The 19,711-nt window shown below is 38.0% G+C and overlaps 1 protein-coding gene across 3 annotated transcripts in view; it reads right to left on the bottom strand.

Annotated features, from left to right (window-relative positions):
* NRG3 (neuregulin 3) overlaps positions 1 to 19,711 on the bottom strand; it is a 396,810-nt gene that overhangs the window by 65,744 nt on the left and 311,355 nt on the right. For 2 of the 3 annotated variants that reach the window (XM_054071993.1, XM_054071995.1), the window contains exon 4: positions 12,928 to 12,954. In XM_054071993.1, the coding sequence (XP_053927968.1) occupies positions 12,928 to 12,954 (27 nt within the window). The remainder of the gene's footprint in view (positions 1 to 12,927; positions 12,955 to 19,711) is intronic. The other variant, XM_054071994.1, reaches the window with a different exon arrangement.

Here is a 19,711-nt window from a genome sequence, read left to right as displayed (position 1 = left end):
GATAACTACAAAGCCGCAGAGTGCTTTACTTTAGGATTATATTGTATCACATACTCTTTCTGGCACTAAAATGACAGAAATAAATGAGGAATAGTATAGTTTTGCCTGGGAAAAAAAAAGGACTATGAAAACCAAGACTAAATAAACTTTTACCTTCCAAAAGCACAACACTGTAAATAAGCAGAGAATTATCAATGAGCAATTGTTTGTCTAAAATATAAAGTATCAAGTAACAGGAAATATATAATTCCAGAATATTTCTACACAAAAAATAAATTAAAATGAGACATTTTATCTAGGAAAATCTTTTACCGTGAAGATAGTTAAGCATTGGAACAGATTGCCTAGAGAACTTGTGCAGCTTCTGGTTTTTGAAGACTAAGATGAATAAAGCCCTGAGCAGCCTGGTGGCACCAGAGCTGACGCTGCTTTGAGCATCAGGTTGCATTAGAGACCTTCAGGTTTTCTGGTTCCGCCCTCAATTATTCATTGGTTCCGCGACTTCCATTCTACAAATACTTTTTAAGTAAACCAGAAAACTTAGACACACAAACTAATGCTCTAGGGGACAGAAGTTTCACACAAGCAGGGAACAGAAACGAAGTGCATGAGGGGAAAAACAGATGATACAACTTATAAGAAAAGATTTTATTTAAATTCCTGCCTCTTTAAAGCTTAAAAGACAATAAGTATCAAGTAATATTCTCAGATAAAAGATTAAGAATTAGAAGAAAAAAATTTGTATGCCAGTAACTAATATAAAGTAAATATAAAGTAGATAGTAAATGATATATTATAGATAATGAACCACTTCAAACATATTATACAGGGAAGTTAGTGCATAAAGACAAAGACAGCAAGAAATAAAAGACTACTCTGAATTATTTTAACAAGTACGTAGTTCTATGCAATGCACTGCTCCTCACAAATAACTAAAAGACAGCTGAGACCTTGGAGATAAACACAAGGTCAGCAAAAAGAACTTTGAGAAAACTAAAAGCTATCGTTTATTATTGAGTTACAAGAGGTTTTAAGCTCTGGCACAAAAGAAACAAGAAGTTCTGAAAAATAGATGCAGGTGTTCACACATGGAGTTATAAATAATTCAGAAAATTTAACATTACAGACTTCTGGTAAGAAAAAAAGAAGATAACATCAACAGTAGAGGTAATGGCCACGCCAAAATAATCAGGGAATAAGAGGTGGCTGCAAACAGAGGTGCACCGAACACTGAACAATAAAAGGAAAAACACCTAAGGGAAGTAAATAGCTAAAAAGCTGTGCTTATGAACAGTGACATAAGAGTAATGACAGCGAGGGACAGACTCTTTAGAAAAGCAGAATACCTTGCAAGCCGGTCTATTGGCACAGTTGTGCTATTAACACAAGCATCAGTATTTTTTAGAACACAAAGAGTAAAAGAACGAGGGATAAGATGAAGACATCAAAGAGACTGGGAGAGCAATGAAGACAAAAGGATAAATGAAATGATTGATGGTACAAACCTTGATACCAGGAAGAATAAGGAGTACAGAATAGCAGAAAACTACTGTTACATCATGGGATGTATTTATAAGAAGACAATTCCAAGACAGGTGAATCATATATTAGTATTTTCATGAATTTTAATTAGCATCCTTTATTGAGTGAAGAAACACTACAAATTTAAATTAAAGCTCTAAAAATATTGGGGAAACTGAGCACACCCGTGGGGCAGGAAACAGGCATCTGCAAAAGTCAACCGTTTCCCCACCACATTTTTCACAGTACCAAAAAGGGGCACAGATTTTGTCCTAATGTTTTGCTGCACGGGTGAGATGGTAAACCAGCACCACCAGAATCCAGGAACACAGATTAGACATACAGCAAAGTATCTGGAGCATATTTCAATCCTAAAGTCACAAGGCAGTTTGTCACAATAAGAGCTACAGCTGCTAACCTAAAGGTGATTCTGAATTTTCTTTGCACAAGGACTTTTAGATCCACACTGCACATGAATGAGCAGACTGAAGGAGATGACTACTGAACTGATTCACAGACTACAGACGCTAAATCCAATCCATAAAGGTACTGAGGCAATGAAACGATACAAATAGCTGATACATGAATACTACCAAGTCCTGAAAGATAAAGGAAAAATTACAAATCACTTGAAAAAGCAGCCGACGGCATTACATTACTCACCCCTTGAACGAACAATACCTGCCATAAAAGATGAATAAAGCAGTCTCAATGACAAGGTATGCATTTTAATCGTCTTTCAGATGTCCTCTATCCACACCAATTGTGTCACAGTCAATTAAGAAACTTTGGCCCAATACTGAGAAGGCACTAGTCTTAGTGGAGCAAAATCTTGGGTAGAACGTGTCGCTTGAAATAAGTGATCTTGGGAAAACCGTGTGACTAGCTATTTAATTTCAAAGATAAAGCATAACTTCAGACAAGCACCTCTACTTTTTCTCTCCAGTTCACTCTTAAATCGCTTCTTGGAATAAATTATTTTAAAATGGCTTGATCTGTTTCTAGAGTATTTTTACAGGATTCACTCACCTTTTCCCACTTTTGGTCAGCGATCTTATTTCAAGACAAGATTCACCACGAACTGAAAGAATCAGATACTACCTTATCTTTAAAAGAGACTCTCCATCAGACAAGAGAAACTTTAAAAGCACACTAGAAAGACTTAAAATAAAAAAAAATGACCGAAATAAAACATTTACTTGTTCTGGTGATTTCCTCTTCATCATTCATTAAATGAACAGTTAACTGAGGACATTTTCTTGGTTTTGTCCTAAGAACATTATGGCAACATACAGAAGAATAAAGAAACATCACAGAGCAAAACATACCAGAGTCACAGTCCTATTCTCACTGAGACCAGCTATTCATTTGTATTTAATAAGAGTCTTAGTTTGTTTATGGTACTCATTCTAACGATGCACTACATGCAACTATTTCTTGATGAACAATTTTCAAGGTCTACCTTGTAAGGTCACGGTAATGTATAAAATTTCCAGCACATTTGGCATCTTACTCAGCACACAGACTCTACCTTACAGACCCAAAGAAAAATGTGGCATAAAAGACATCTAAATTTTTCTCATCAGAAGACAATCACCCTTACCCTGAAAACAAATTTTCATTAGTTGAAAGAGAGTAATGAACAGAGCATAAAATATATAGAAAAAACAAGGTAGCTGATATTTTTTCATTAATATCCCATGCAAGCATATGTTACAGTGATAGATATGTGTTTCTGTTTTTCTAAAGCTGATTAACTGTATTAACTTGGTGCATTCATTTTCTGAACATTTGTATCTTATGAGCTGGGCAAGTTAGTGTCTCTTGCAACTCCTTTTTTTTCAAACTCTGTATCACTTCTGGATACAGAAGAGGACATTACATTTATAAATGAGTAAAACTCCAGTGTGCGCATATTATACTCTTCCATTAAAACAAAACAGAACAGTTATGTTACAAATAAACTGTAGTAACTCCCATATGCAGCAACATACACTTAAACAGAGTAAGATACGTTGATCAGTACATTATGAAACTGGAGGGGTACAGAAAAAAGAAAAGTCTGAGTTGGGCACAAAAGAGAAAAGGTAGGGAGAAGAATGAAAGTTCAAAAGAAGTAAGGAAGATACTCCTAGCTTTGCACAATTACACAAAAAAACCTGATATGTGCTAGGTTTTGTAATTACTGTTGAGGGATTTATCTGGTTTTCGGTTTTAGGTGACTTGGAGCCATCAGCATAACAAAAAATTCACTTCATACATGAGTTCAGTCACACACTTGACCTCAATTTCGAGTTATGCAGATCATATTAGAAATAACAGAAGTTATATTGAAATATCCATTGACTTTCACGTGTCTTAGTCAGAAATCACAAGCAAGCATAAAGTAACACTTATCAAGTTCAATGCTGCAATTCTTTAAAAATCCAGTCAACTAACACTCTGAAAACACCCAAAGTCTTTGTAGGCATCGATTTTAAATATTCTTGGCTTGCACAGAAATACGTAATTCTTTACAGTATTGAAGAACTTGGTAGTCATCCCATGCCACAAGGGACTGGCACGAAGGTTTGAAGCACAATTGGCCACCACACAGGATGGAGGTAAGGCTCAGGCAGGGCAGCGTGCAACACGGCAGTATGGAAGTTCTTCAGTCGATTTAACTCCATGATTCTTTCATGACTCAAAAGCTTGTACTTGTGGAGACTAAGGTCATTATTTCAAAGACAGAAGGAAAAACTCATACAGCAATGTGTGGGAAACTACTAATAGGAGTAATAACGCTCTTTAATTACAATTAACTTGTTTTCTCTCACTTCTGTCTCCTCTACAATCTGCTTGGCCTAATCCATTTTGTCTAGCTCTTCTCTATCTTTTGTTTTGAATAGAATTTTTTTTTTAATCTCACTTTCAAATAGTGAAGACCCTAAATTTTTTCAGTTAATTCTGCTGAGAACTTCAATACTGTCATATTTTACGGTACTCCATTACCAGGTTATTATTTTATATTTCCATTTCAATTTTCCTTGCTATTTGAATGTGAAATGAAAAATTAAGAAGAGACTTGAAAGAATAACCATAGATATTATATTACAATAGAGTTTACTTGCTAATGTAGGCATGGAGTAGTATATAATTAACTAATCACAAAAATTAAAAAGGCTCTTATTAATTTATATAAAAATACTGCATAACTGATACAATAAACACGACCACAGTGACTAACCTACATGGACATGATCCAAATGGTGTTTGAAAATTATGAATCCATGCTAAATGAAAATACCTCATGTAGATTAATTTTACCATTCAAAGATAAAGAATGAGCACCGGTAAAGAAAATAGCTCGTCTTTCATCTGCATGCAACATTCTGCACTTGTGTGATTATTTAAACTGTTGTTAAGAATTGAGTACACAAGAACAATACCTACACACTAATACACATTATTTATTTCTCCCCCTTCTTTTATGCAGCTCAGGCTTGTTTCCCAGATAACCGTTGGGCTGTTTCGTCAGAAGCAAAAACTGACACTGTCCCTTGGTAACTGGATGAGCAGTGATTTTCAGCAGTGACAGGTTAGTTTTGAAGTGGGGATAAACTGATGCTGATGGAGACAGGAAATGGGATCATGAGGCAATTTTCAATTATCATAAAAATAACTTTATTAGAAACAATCAGCAAGAGTAGGAATAATAGCTCTGTACGTCTCCACGTGTAATATCCTATCGCTCCTGCAAAAGAAAAGAAAAGGAAGCACATGAAAAAATAATTTGGTGCTCTACACAGCACATTGGCAATTTTTCCACACTGCTTACCCTTTTCCTCTGCTTCCAGCAATTACTGGCAGGACACTGTCTCTACTCCTTCTAGGCAAAGAGGACACAGAAAGCTTTAGTTAACTGTCAGAAACATCAATTTTTCTGTACAACCATCATATACATTACAAGTGCACTACTGTCATGGAACATTTATTGTGATCCTTACCTTCTGCTTTCTGAATCCTTGCATCATTTACTGGATGAGACTTGACTTCTACATAACACCTCCAAGCAGGAAAAGGACAAAGTAATACTGATTCACACTGTGGCTGTGTGAACAGGGCACAGCTCTGGAATTTAAAGCCTCTTCTCCTGTAGCAAGATAACTTGAGTACACAGTAAACAACGTTCTGCTAATAAAAGACCTCCACCCTAGCAGACTAACAATGGATTCCAAGTTCTCACGGCAATGTCTGGATTGTACTTACTACTGTGAAGGCTCCTCCCAGGTCCTCCTCATTAGGGAATATAAAGTCTCACTGGAAGTCTTCTGGCAGCTGTCTCTATCAGCACCTCTGAGACGCAGTCTCACCTTTTGTCCTGCTAGGCTTGATTCAGCAGCACACAATACAAACAAGTCACAGTCTACATATTTTTACATCTGGTTAAACTGCAACTGAGTCCAAACAAGGTCAAGAGTAAAATCTCAATGTTGCAAGTCATCTAATTGCAATAGCATACCTTTGAGGTGTCAGTTTTAACAATTCCTCAAGCTCAGTGAACCATTTACCTAAATACCACATTCAAAATGCAGGTTATGAGACTGACTGGGATAAGGTCACATTTAAATACACAGCTGTCTGTTCACTGTTGGTGACATCCAATTACCTGTATCATGATAAAAAGTGTTTACCTCTGAAACACACCAGCCATGCAGGAACCTAGAGCACATGCCTAATCCCAAACCAGAATGCATATATACTCAGCATACACACAAATGTAACACAGCAAAGCCCCTCTGCTTGCAGATGAAATGCTGGGTCCTCAACTGAAATCCAGTCTCAAAGCACACATTCTTTCTCCCCGAGGAGACAGCAAAGCACAGTTGTTGTTGAAACCAGCACCCTGGTTTGTACCAGGCATTAGGACTTACAAGGAAACTTACCTGGAGGTTCACACACAATAGCCGATTTTAAGGCTTCACAAACCCTCTTTATCTGTTTTCCACAGATGATACTTTGACCTTACTAGTCACTAGTAGTCACTAGTCACTTTGACCTTACCTCTCCCCACCAGTAAGCACATCACGATACACGGAACACATCCAAATGGGAAGTGACAGGCTAATGGTTATACCCAGCACTACTACTGACACACACCAATTTTACAGATTGATAGTCTGCTTAATTCAAATAGTGCTTCCTCCCAACCCAGCCCCAAATCTGGCTTTCTGAACTTGTCAACATACTGTGTTATCAAGTTTTCTTGTTAGCTTCCATAAGTTACATCATAACACATTAGTAGCTTCAGTTAGAAAAAGCAGAAGAAAACAAACACACAGGGGAAGGTCACCAGAGTAAGTTACATTTTATCCACACAGTTCACAGCATTACTATTTTGATGAAGCTGTACAGGCTGTTAACAGCAAACGCAACTTAACTACATGGTAAATCTAGATCTTACCTTTTAAAAATAATGCAAGTTAATCCAAACGAGTTCATTGCCAATACAGAAAACACAGATAAATAGGAAAGATAACATGCCGAGATGAGTACAGGTGGTAGCGCCAAACCAAGACAGAAGCTAGGTCACAAAACATCTAGGGATAAATCTTTCCTTCCCACTAAACCAAAACCAAGCCATATCTCCCAAATTTGTAAGCAGCCTATAACATTTTTGAGATATACATTTGACTGAGTTTAGGAGGTACATTTTCCTAGATAAGTACAACCCCTGGCAGAGCTTCCTCCAGCCCCTGAAGAAACTCTGCTTCATCTATTACTCTTAAGAGAACACAGACACCAGCTGTTCCTATTAAACTCTCTCTTCTGGTGCTCACGTCTCTTTTCTCTAGAGGTGATGAATGACTCTTCCTCCCAGCTAAAAGAATCCAGTGGAAAGTGCTGAAGATCTAAAGCCATTTCATGCCTGAGGATACTATTGTTATTTTGCAGCATACTTAAAAAGGACAACTATTTTACAAAGCAAACAGAAAGACAAAATCTCAAGAGCAAAGCTAAAACTGAATTGGAAAAGGTAAAATCAGAAGGTTGGGGCAGGATGAAGAACAAAGGGATCCAAGGAGAGATAACAACAACGGTAGTAAACATTACAAGTATCAATGCCTATCAGTACAAACCCTCTTAGGTCTACAGGAATATACTAAAGGAGTACAGCTAAAACATTTTAAATGCTTATGATTAACAACAATATAATCATTAGGCAGATATGCTTTAATAGTACTGAGGGAGATAACGGTGGTCATATCTAATAATAAGTTTTGGATAAACAGGAGCATAAGTGTCAGTGCGCTCTATTACCAGAAAAGGATCTACTTGCTTCACACTTTAGAAAATGAACACAGAGAAAATGGAACTTTATTTTTTAAACATACATCCTTTAGAACACGTACATTCTTTGGTCATATAAAACATTCATCCGCTCTTCCAGTGAGGACAGGAGCATTACAGGGTTTTCTAACAGATAAGAGCTGCTAAATGGTGACTCAGGCTAGGAGCATCCACTGGTTATTTATTTTCATTGTCTGTTTGCTGTTACAAGACATTGAGTTTCAGAGGACAGCTCACCAGCCGCGCGTTTTGTGAGCCGTGCACGAACTGATGAACTTTGCCTTTTTACTTCTTCACAAACAGGAAAAATGTTCAATTGTTCCAGTCTTGGTTATACTGGGCATCAGCAAAACCAGCTTTTGCGGTTTGGGAAAATCAAAATGTATCCATCACAGTGCATGACACAAGATTGCAGAGTCAATTTAGTTAGCTGGATCCTGTGTTCCTGGAGTCTTAGGCAAACAACTGCCTTAATGCAATGAGGAGGCATCGAGAATCGGCACAGTGAAAATAAAGCACGCGCCATCTTCTCCAATATTAACAACTGCACAGAGTATAGAGAACTGAATATATTTCACATTGTAGTCACTGCAAGAAGACACATAAATTTTGATAGGGTCCCGTTCTTGAGGTACTTTATTGCTCTGTTGAATTAAACGTTATTTAATGATTCACCATTTACAAGGGTATTATATATAATGCTGACTCCATTGACTTCAGTGAAGCTTCTGCTTTTTTTCAGAAAAGATAACTAGTTCTATGCAAAACTATTTATTTCCTCTGTAAGGCCTAAGTATCTGTAAGTTAGAGGTCGCCACTAAATACAGCAAGCACTACATTATTTTTATAATTCATGTATGGAGAGATTCAAGTTATCACATCATAATTGTTTACATCATTGACATTGGTTTAATTGCTAAGCAGCCCAAGCATGAGGACTATTTCAAGTAATGACCCTATTTCCATCAAAACAGGAGCGACCTGCCTGTTGCACTTTCTTGGGGCATTTTATTTTCAACTGTATCCATTGTGCATTACTGTTACAGAACAAAAGATAAATTTTCTGGATCATCAGATTAGGTGGGATGGGGAAATGCTGAAATAGTCACGCTTGTTCATGTATTGCAGCAAGTTATTCCAATACTCACTCACCTTCACATTTCATCCCTTAACACACCTTAATTTGACTCATTCTCAGTGTAAGAGATAAGTAAAACTGATGACTCCTTGTCTTGGGCACTGACTCTTTGCCCAAAATACTCATTTCCAAAGACCACACAGAGGCTTTTGCATCTCCTGGTACCTGGCAGTTAAGGAAACAATCTCACTCTGCAGCTGGGATCACATGTGCGAGGTCAGTCTCCACAATTCGGCTTTCACCTGCTGCCTGTTACACCAAAGCAACCTGATCAACCATGTTGGCTATCAGACATATTTGGCTTCTTCATCAAATTTTCCATTACACAAAAATAATCCATTCAGCCCTGAAGTGCAGTTAACCACTTGGGACAAAAAATGATAATAAGCTGTAGATACTCATATCCGCATGCTATCTAATGCTAATGACACATCACTTAGTTTTCTCACTTACTAAAAGCTGCTTCATTCAATGCCTCTTTTCTTACAGACTCGCTGCCTCACATGAAGATTACCAACAGCCAGTTTGCTTTCAACGGACATGAAACTGCTAATACGAGTAGATTTCCAGTTTGTAGGAACACTGTGATCATATTTACTTGCCTTTGTGTTGAAAATGTAAATAAAATTGCATTCCTCGCCAATAGTGGGACACTCTGGGCACCATGCAGAACAGGGGCACCAACTCAGAGCACACATATTGCACTCCAGCGTGAGTTGCACACTATACTCCTGTGAACTTTGGTGCTCTTGTACGAGGAACTGTGGAGCATGGGCAAGGAGGCAGTGAAGTCTGCACCCTCGTGCAAGGAAGAAATAGTTTCTGTGTTACACACTGCTGAAAGAGATTTCCCAGAGAGCTGAGAAACCTAAATGTAGAAAGCCTTACAAAATTTACTATAACTGAGAATCTAAGGCACAGAGAGATTAAAACACCTTGTGCAAAGCCTTTCTTGGAAGATCGCATCAAAGATGGAAACTGAATTGAGCTCTCACGAGTGAGTATCAAACACAAGACCTTTTTTTATTTCCCCCTTTGAGGTGCTAGAAAGTGTAAAGCATGTCCTCATCACCAAGAATTTCAGAAAGCTTGGGCATTCTGATCACAATACACATTTTTAAGGACACAGTGTCCCCTGAACACATACCTGGCTCTCGCTTAATTCTAGAGAAGCTGAATCTGCATACAGCAGAACTGTACGTTAATTGTTACATCTAAAACATAGATATGCCATATTAATATGCTTGCATTTATCTCTGCTATCCATACAAAGAAAACCACGCTGTACACCAAAGCTAGCAACAATATTCAAGTATCGTGCCTTAGCCAACCTGACAATAACTGAAAGGGAAAGGGGGTGAGGACATGAAAAAGATTAACACAACAGTCAGTTTGGTGGATAACCTGAATGCACAAATCCTGTTCAGTAAGCCCTTCAGTGAGAGCTAAGGGTCTAGTAGGAAGCGGATTTCAACACGTAACAGAAAAACAGCCTATAACTACTGAGCTCTGGAACTGGCTGCCACAGGAGCTCGTGGGGGAAGACAGTATCAGCTGCTTCACAAAAAGATAGAAAAAGTCATGAACAACAGATCCCTGATAAGACAGCAGAAGGACTGGGTAGGTGTATACCCTCCAATGCTTCTTGAGAATCCAGCAAAACTATGACTATGCTCATCTACTTTGCTTGGCAAATGTACACCAAGTGAGATGTGCTTTTAGTGAACATTTCATCTGTCCCCTGGGGCACCTCTATAGACAGATGTTCCTATCTACATGAGATTTTAGCTTTACCTGCTAGAAGGAATTCAACCTTCCCTGGGAAACCAGGGTTATAGGATTTTCAAGCAAAACTTCTGGCAAATGACAACGGAAATGGAATTTCTAAGGCAACTGAGCCCACAAAAGCAATGAAAACATTATTGGTCCCTGGATAATAATACAAACAAGGCTAAGCTTTGCAGCACCTATACACTATACACCTATACATGTTATTTTTGATAATTTGAAAATATTATTCCCACTAACTGTAATTATAACATCTTCTACAGTTCAAAAGTAAACTCATTGGAGAGGCTTTGCATGAATGGCTCTAATTTGATGAGTATCTTATCACCTGATCTCTCTGTGTACAGGGTGGGGATGTGCATTTTGCTACATGTGCAGTAATGATCCCATATGTGCTTACAACTTCTAAGTGATTCTTCAAAAATATTCGAGGAGGGTTTAAGAAATAGAAGCATTTCAGTTTTGTGCATGGTTCTGGATCTCCCTTTTTTCTAGCCCACAGAAAACCATCTCAAGCCTCATTTAAGACTGCTGTCATAATATTTTCAGGCTTGAGACACGAGATTTCATTAATCTATATCATCAAGATCTGTTCCAATATTAAATAAGACAATCAGAAAGCTACTCATATGAGAAGACTACTCCGAGCCAAGACTTCACAGGTTGGCTTTATTTCAAGCCTTAAAAGATGGATTAAAAAAAAAAAAAAAAAAGAAAAAAAGGAAACTTAAATGCTCAACATAAAAATTAAAATAATCGAGCTCTGCCTCCTGCGTAAGGCTTCCCCACTTCCTAGGGAAAGGCTCACTCTAAAAATCCTACATATATTCCTTATCCTGTTTATGCACATGCTTGTCTTTTGACTTGTATACCTCAAGACTGATACTTACAATTTAAGTTAGGCAGTAAAGCTGGGATATATGCAGAGCCTTTAAAGTAAACATTTCCCAGTTCTGCCTGTCCACTATGTCTGAGAAAATACTTGCATTGATTGCACTGGTACTTTCACCATTTCCTAGCAAGTGACGTGAAACACTAAACATCTGGAGATCACAAGTTCTCTAGAAAAGATCACTAGTTCTTTAGAGACAACTGTTGGGGATGTCACACAAGTCCAAAAGCTGTAGGAATAAAAATCCTCAGCCTGCTGGCTATCCTCTTGCTTATGCAGCCTGCCACACAGTTAATACTCATCACCACATTGGGTTCGTGACAACTTATACTCAACCTGTCGACTAAACCCTTTATCACCATTAACAATCACTATGCCATCATATTTCTATCTTTAAAATCTGAAAAAAATTAAATAAAACTTCACATAGGGAAAGGACACATTAAAAGCAATTTTTATTACATCAATATGAATTGGCAAGCTTTTTATAATAGTGTTTTCAGTCATATTTAATAGTTTATGCAAACTGTTTTTACACAAAGGGTGCACATACACTAACTCTGCTAAGGACAAATGCCGGCTTCCTTCAGGAAGTTACCGATGCTGTCCACAGATCATCAGCTGAGAGGTGAAGCAGTGACCTGTTAAGCCTCTTACTCAATGAGATTATTAACACGTTAAGGAGTAAAAATGAGTCAATAGAACATCCTCTTTTCCCTTCCAAAATTATAAGAAGCCACTACACACTCCTTTTAACTTCCTGTCCTGAAGTTAACTTATTTCACGGAATCATTGATATTTGTCCCTTTTCTTAAAAGTAATCCTCTGACTTGTCTGTTAAATGTAACAAAATGGTTCTTATTACAACTAGTTATAATTAACATTGTAATCAACATCAAATTCGGAAAAAAAAAATAATTAAAATTTACTTTCTTTTACACGAAGATGGGCATTACATCTTTCCTGAAATCTCATATAAAACAATATTCCTCAAATGTCATGACATGGCCATATAATATTTATATTATGTTTCATCAAACACTACTAAAATACCAAAGCATTATTACAGAGTTTTTAAGTCCTCTAGTAGTGGACAAGAGAAAAATTACATTTTCATATAATCGATAAATGTTATAGGAGCTCAATCCAAACCCCACTGATGGAGGTTATGGGAGTCTTCTCATTAACTTCCAGGTGCTTAGGGATAAGGCACTAAGATAAATATTAGCAAGAGAAAGGAAGAGAAACGAAAACTTACCCATGAATTCAATTCCTAAATGGTCTGCTATAGCCAAGAAAGCATGTAAGAGAAAAAAGTAAAAAGAGACAGGAATGTTAGAAAGAGTCTAAAACGTAAACATCACCTTTATCAGCGCTGGTAGCATTCAATATTCATATGGCAAAGCTGCAGAACTCAATGCAGGGGCAGAGTGTGTACTGGTCAGAAAGAAAAGCAGAACCCTGTCCTTCAAAGGCCAATCCTAAAGCAGGAATTTAGGGCACTGAGATGTCACAGAAGGGAAGTATATTTGGGGAAGGACAGGAACGCCTTTACTCATGATATTTATATTCTACTGAAGTGCCTCAGGCCAACTATCTGTAGAAATTTAATTGTCTCTTTGACTGGAAAAATCCTCTCCAAACATGCTAACTACAATCATTAGTTAGACAAGCTTCAAGCTTTCATTTTCTCCCAGAGAGATCAAAACCTAAAGAGTTGAACGGAAAGCCTTTCCTGAGGTTTGCAGCTCTCGGGACAGCTGCGTGCGCACTCTTGCACCCAACATGATGCATAAGTGCTATCTGTTGTGTAACAGAAAATCTGACTTCGGGAAATAGTAGTCATCTTCCCAATTAGCCGTCTGAATTATATGATGCAATAATTTCAAGACATACAAACATTCCTGGTACATTTGACACAGGGATGTAATTTTTATGAGAGCATGACATCAGAAATATTGAAAGTTCAATCAATTATATTCCCAGACATTTATAATGGTATTTTTCTTCTAATTTTCTGTACCTGTGCAAATACTATCTGTGTGCAATCCACACCCTGCATCCTTGTGTTAACTAGATCAAGATGCCATTGACAACCGCCCGCTTTAAAAAATGATAACGAAGATTAAAGCACCCATAATCTGGTCTCCAAGGAGCTCAGGATATTCACACACGAAGAAAAATCATGCAATATCATCTTTTTAAGTTTATGTACAATCAACAGAAAAAACAACCCTCCTTTCAGAACTGGGCTATACATGTTCTTTAGATGTTTTCCATTTGCAGCCTGACAACTCCTCACTGAGTTCACCAATGTGGTTAAAAGCCACTTTCTCAAAAAGCTCACATGAAATACTTATTTCCTTTAAAAAAATAGAAAAAAGCATTTTAGCTCATCTTTGAGCAGTTTATAAGTGAGAGTCAAAGGTAACCGTACCCTTCTTGGAAAACATATTCAACAGGAGAAGGTGGAAGTGTGTCTGGTTATTTACTTAAATATCTCCTGTACCTGAAAAGCAACTTCAGCAACCAGAGAAAAATATAGTGCTGACAAAGCTGATTTACCCAGATTATGATGCAAGGATGTCTAACGGGATAAATCTATACAGTAAAACAGTCAAGCTGCCAATTTATATCACCAAGCACAGTTCAAAAAGCTCCGCGAGCAGTTAAGTGGGAATAGAAAATAATGAAATCATAATTCTCATGGATTCAGCACATGCTGGCACTGGTGCAGCCCTCTTGTCCTGCTGCCGTGGTACATGTACAACCGTGCCCAAGCCTGGGAGCCGGCATCTGTGCTTACCCTCACATTTGGGCAGTGGAGGCTGTACCAGAGCCCGCAGAGCAGCATGGTGGTGGCTGGGAGGTGGCCAGGGCAGCTCAGCTGGGAACCAGGCTAAGCCCAGTGGTTGCAAAACAGGAACATTGCAGGTAATAGCAATACCTCAAGGACTAGACATTGCAAACAAGCCTTCCATACCACCGGGTAGCATGCAAGCACTGCTCAAATGCCATAAATCATAGTTGGTGGATTTTTTTTTTTCCTCCCTTTCATTCCCTCTTCTCATTTTTAAAGCTGGAGAAACACAGTCTGTAACATGACCATTCCCTGTGTGCTTCCCTTCATCCCCCGGGTTGAGCGCCAAGGCTCTGTCTTTAAAAACCAAAAGACATTCTGAGCCCAGAAACAAGAGCACCACTTGGACTGCTCCAAGGCTTCAGAAGCAAAAAGAAGGAAAAAAAACCAAAAATCCTCTTAAGAGCCCAAATGCACGCCCATTCCTCCCTTCCTTTCCCTGTTCACTCCAGAAATGGAGCTGCGTTCACAAGTTATCAAAACCCTACTGTAGACATGGTGCTTCGGGACATGGTGTAATAGACATAGTAGTGGTGGGCTGACAGCCGAACTAGGTGATCTTAAGAGGTCTTTTCCCAACCTTAATGATTCTAAGATTCCATGATTTGAAACCCATTTTCCTTCATGCATACGGCTCCCGCAGCAACGGCTTTTACCAACAAGTTCAGTACATTGAGTTGGGGAAACACAGCAAGGAAAGGGGCTGGAAGAAACACCATTGTTCATTAGTTATACCCACTATTTGGTTCTTCATGTTTTTATCATTTGAAGATGTGTACTCCACTAGCTACAGGAAAAAAAAGAACAAAATACCACAGGAAAAACAAAAGCACGCAAATCCCACATCTTTGCATCTGAAAAAAAAAATCAGAAAAGGAAACAACTGCTTCCAAGCTCTTATTTGAGTCTGCCGCTGCCAAAGGCTACCCTCCAAGTGCCCTCCCACTATTTCAGAAGGTGAGAAGCAATCGCTGGCTCTCTTGGAGTAAAGCCCTTATACCGTAGTTCGCCCTTTCCAGCAGAGAAGTGACTGGACTCTCACACAGCTAAAAGGGGTCAGAAACCTCCTTGCTGGAAATGCATCAGTGAGTCCCCAGGGATCCCAAGCCTGCTGGTAGGGAAAGCAGGGATGGGGAGAAGTGGAGGCACAGGTTATGACCATCATCAGGGTGCCCCTTGGGTGACCCAAGCATCAGTCCAGTGGTCACTCTTGCTTGCACTGCTGTGATGAAATAAGTGATTTCACAGGCTCCAGTTTTGGAAGTGGGTTTACCCTCTTTTAGGAATTACAAGAAACTCTCCCAGCAGGTGGATGTGAGAGATGGGCACAGCACCGGGAACCGCCCAGCAGGGGCGATGGGGGAGGAAGCTGTGGTGGTGACCCAAGACTCAGCTAAACACACAAATGCACAGTAATGACCTCTGACATGCCACAGTGTAACTAAGGGCTGTTAAACTGCTATACTGTCATGATATATAAACCATAAAATGCCCGCAGAGCACCTCCTCAGACACAACGAGTGCAATGCCAAGTAATTCAGCATCAAGCAAGGCAGGTTTTTTTTAAGGACCGAGTTCAACAAAAATGTATACGAGCTATTAATGTGCCCAAGTGTGGGCGCTGCGCCACAAGATGGGGTCATTAACTAAATAATGTGACTGTATTTTATTTTCATTATTGTGATTTCTTCTTTCTTTCTGGTATTGTTATGTTCTTAGGAACTACTCTATTACTCAGACAGGAAAATTATTCACTTTTATATTTTGTTTTATGAATATTTCTCTATTTTGTTGTTGATGTGGGAAAAATACTGTGCCTTATGGTCCTTTCACAGTGTGAATTTGTTGCTAGTATTAATGCCATTTTAATTTATACTTTATGAATACATACACACCTGGGAATACTTGACAACAAGCACAGGAGAGAAAAATTTGCACTTACTAATGGATTAATTTATTACTGCTTCACGAAGCACATGTAGCCTTGTGTCTGGATTATGGGTTGCTGGGACTTTTTCCTTAGTCATAGTAACATGGAGATTTTTTTCTTCAGTAAAAGACAGGTTTCATTATCCCAGGTACATTCTAACCTACATTATGGTTAGAAATATAAACTCAATATGTAAATCTCACTCATTTATAGAAGAAAAATCTTAGATGTGAAAATACTCATTGCAGACCACTAAAGACATTATCATTTGTTCTGAGAAGAGGCTCCTCCTTGGCATGGAGGAGACTGTTTTAGGAAATCAGCGCAACAGCAAAGTATTTTCCTCTGTAAATGAAACTTATTGGTCACAATAAACTTGTAAGATTTGTTAAATTGTCCTTGGTAGATTATTGTCTTGAACAGAAAATGCAACAAGATAATATGCTGCCAGCTACCCTGGGACAGCTCAAGTACTCTGAACAGATTATCTGGCTGGAAGGAGCAGGACAAAGTTTAACTCTTAAGTATTAGACCGATCAAACTTGGTTTGAAATGAAGAAAAACCCTTTCATTCAAAAGGCAGCAAGACTGGGATGCTACCTAAACATATAAACTGCTCTGTCTTATCCATTCTGTTTTATTATACTCGACAACACAGTTATCAGTAGTTAAAGGGAGGTTACAAGGACAGGTTGGGGGGCTGAAAATGGATGATCTTTTAGGTCCCTTCCAACCCAAACCATTCTATGATTCTGTTTGTGCATATAATGAAGCTAAACCCGTAACTAGCTACATACGCACATATATATGTTGAAGCACCTTATGTTTTGAGTCTGCCAGAATATTATTTTTGGTGCCTCGTTTTGCATGTGAGCACAGCGTTGCGGGAGATGGGATTTTTCTGTTCAGCTGGAAGGGTCCATTGCTCCCATTTTCTCTCTGACATCCACAGGAGGTTATCAGACTTAGCAAACTGGCCAAATGCTCTCAGTTGCTGGGATGAGGTTTTCTTTCAGTATCAAAAAGCTCCAGCATGTATTAATAAATTTTACAAATCTCCGTTTTTGGAAAGCACAAAATTTGATTTTGTTGTTTGTTTTTGAGAGATTTGGGTGATTTATTTCTATTATTAATTTACACAAAAGTACTCTTTATATCATTTTTTGAGGGTAGGCAGAAGAAATTACTGGGACAGTTTAGGGGAATCGTAGACATAAAATCAAGTTCAACAACTGCTTTTTCAAAGCATCTTCACACAAAAGCACAATAAAAATTTCCTTCCTTAGGACATTTGGAAGTGGACCAAACTAAATCCAGACAAAGACTCCAAACTGATTAATACCCACTGCTTCATTTTACCCTCTTTGACAACGAGGACTATTACATTTTTTACAGATGTAAAATTTCCCTGACAATAGCTATGCTGTTTGCTACTTGTTAGCTACTGTACTAGTTAGTATACACAAAATATCAGAAATTTGCTCCACCTACATCAACACACAGTGTTGATAATCGTGCGCACATACATCCCTTACAAGATACTTGGTCAGTTTTATAGACCACAGTTACAGAAATGATGACAACTCAAAGAAGACCATAAATCTATAAAAAAAGCCTTCACAACATGATTTAGATTCTCAGTTTGTAGAGATGGGGTGAATTTTATTTAAACCAAATTAAAATCCTCCATCCGCAAAAATAATTATTGAAGAGAACATCTAGAGGTTAATTTTTTTATCCATTTCTTTTTAAAGGGAAAAACCCCCAAAAAAGGCAAAGTAAGAAAAAGCCTCGACTTGCTGTGAGTGTTTGTATGGCTCTAGAGAGGCCATATATATATCTACATATAGATATACATATCTATAAGAATAGCCTCAGGTCAGAATCCCCCACCCACTATCAATTCCATAACAAAGGAACATTTGAAAAACATCCAGTAAAGCCTGTTGTTGTATAAATAATATACAGTGCGAAGTAATGGAGTAAACCATTGATTTTCTTTCCCAATGAATGACAAAAGCTCGTGGCTGTGGTTTCCACTATTGAAGCTGAAAGATTGTTTCTAACATCTGAAAATAAATAATAGCGATGCTCTTATCTTCACAGGTTCAAGGCAAGTTGGAAATATAAAATACTTGCCTCATTTACAGAATGTAGGCTTAGAGGATTAAGCTTTCCTCTTCTATATAATTTCTAAGACCTTAAATTATCTCTACAGCTGATAGAGTAAGCTACTTCTCTTCGAGGCACTACGTGAGATTTTAATGAAAAACTTGAGTCTCATCAAACAACACAAGCAATCTCTACTGATATCCACAATGTTGTAAATCAGTAGAGATTTTAACCCTAGGTTAATTTCTGTCACTACAGCAGAGCAAGTAAACATATCTTTCATTTCAGATCAATCAATAGTCTATTGAAATAACTCCATTGAATTTACTAAATGCCTGAAGAACACATTTAAGAATTTTACCAGATCCAGGTCAAAATGGTTAGCGTTAGGTGCCAGCCAAATGAAGAAATGCTTTATTTTTCTCTGAATGACCCATTGTTTTCCTCCATAAGAGGAGTGAGCAGCTAAATGTTAGAGGCTGCTACTGCATGCACATGTATTTTTGCTGATTTACTTAACAGGCATAAATCTACAGAACTGCTCAACGCGTATAAGAACTTGAATTCATCCTAGAATATCAGCATGTAAAACAGTTAAGTCCATACAGAATGTTTTGTCTCCAGTCAGACAACTTCAAGATGTTTTCTTATTTTATTCGCTAAAAATGCAATGCTGTTTCCAGGAAGATTAGAAATTACCTTACACAAAACCGACACTGCCATCAGCCTCATAGCTGATAGGGACAAGGTTATTTATGTAGTTTACTCTCTATGTATATTTCAAAAATGATAAAACAATGTGATCCTTCCAAGATCAACTTCCTTCCCTGTCGCAAAGAGAATGCTGTACACATTGTACACTATACCCTGGCTACTTGACTACTGATATTAGCATAAATTGTTATAAGTAAAGATTCCTAAAAACATCAGGATTTCTCTGATATTCTGCAATTCTGGCAGATTGGTAAAATCCTATATTAACATTGTAATTGCAAAAAATGTAATACTTCTGTTTTGTCCCTGTTCGTTGCTGAAGCCTATAATCTCCTGTAAAGCTCCTTTCTTGTTTTTCCTTTTTGTTTTTCTCTTAGCTTCATACACTTATTTTATATCACCATCTAAAATTCCAGCTTCACATAC

This window comes from Cuculus canorus, chromosome 7, assembly GCF_017976375.1.
Source record: "Cuculus canorus isolate bCucCan1 chromosome 7, bCucCan1.pri, whole genome shotgun sequence".
Classification (NCBI taxonomy): domain Eukaryota; kingdom Metazoa; phylum Chordata; class Aves; order Cuculiformes; family Cuculidae; genus Cuculus; species Cuculus canorus.
This window is presented reverse-complemented; position numbering and strand designations above follow the sequence as displayed.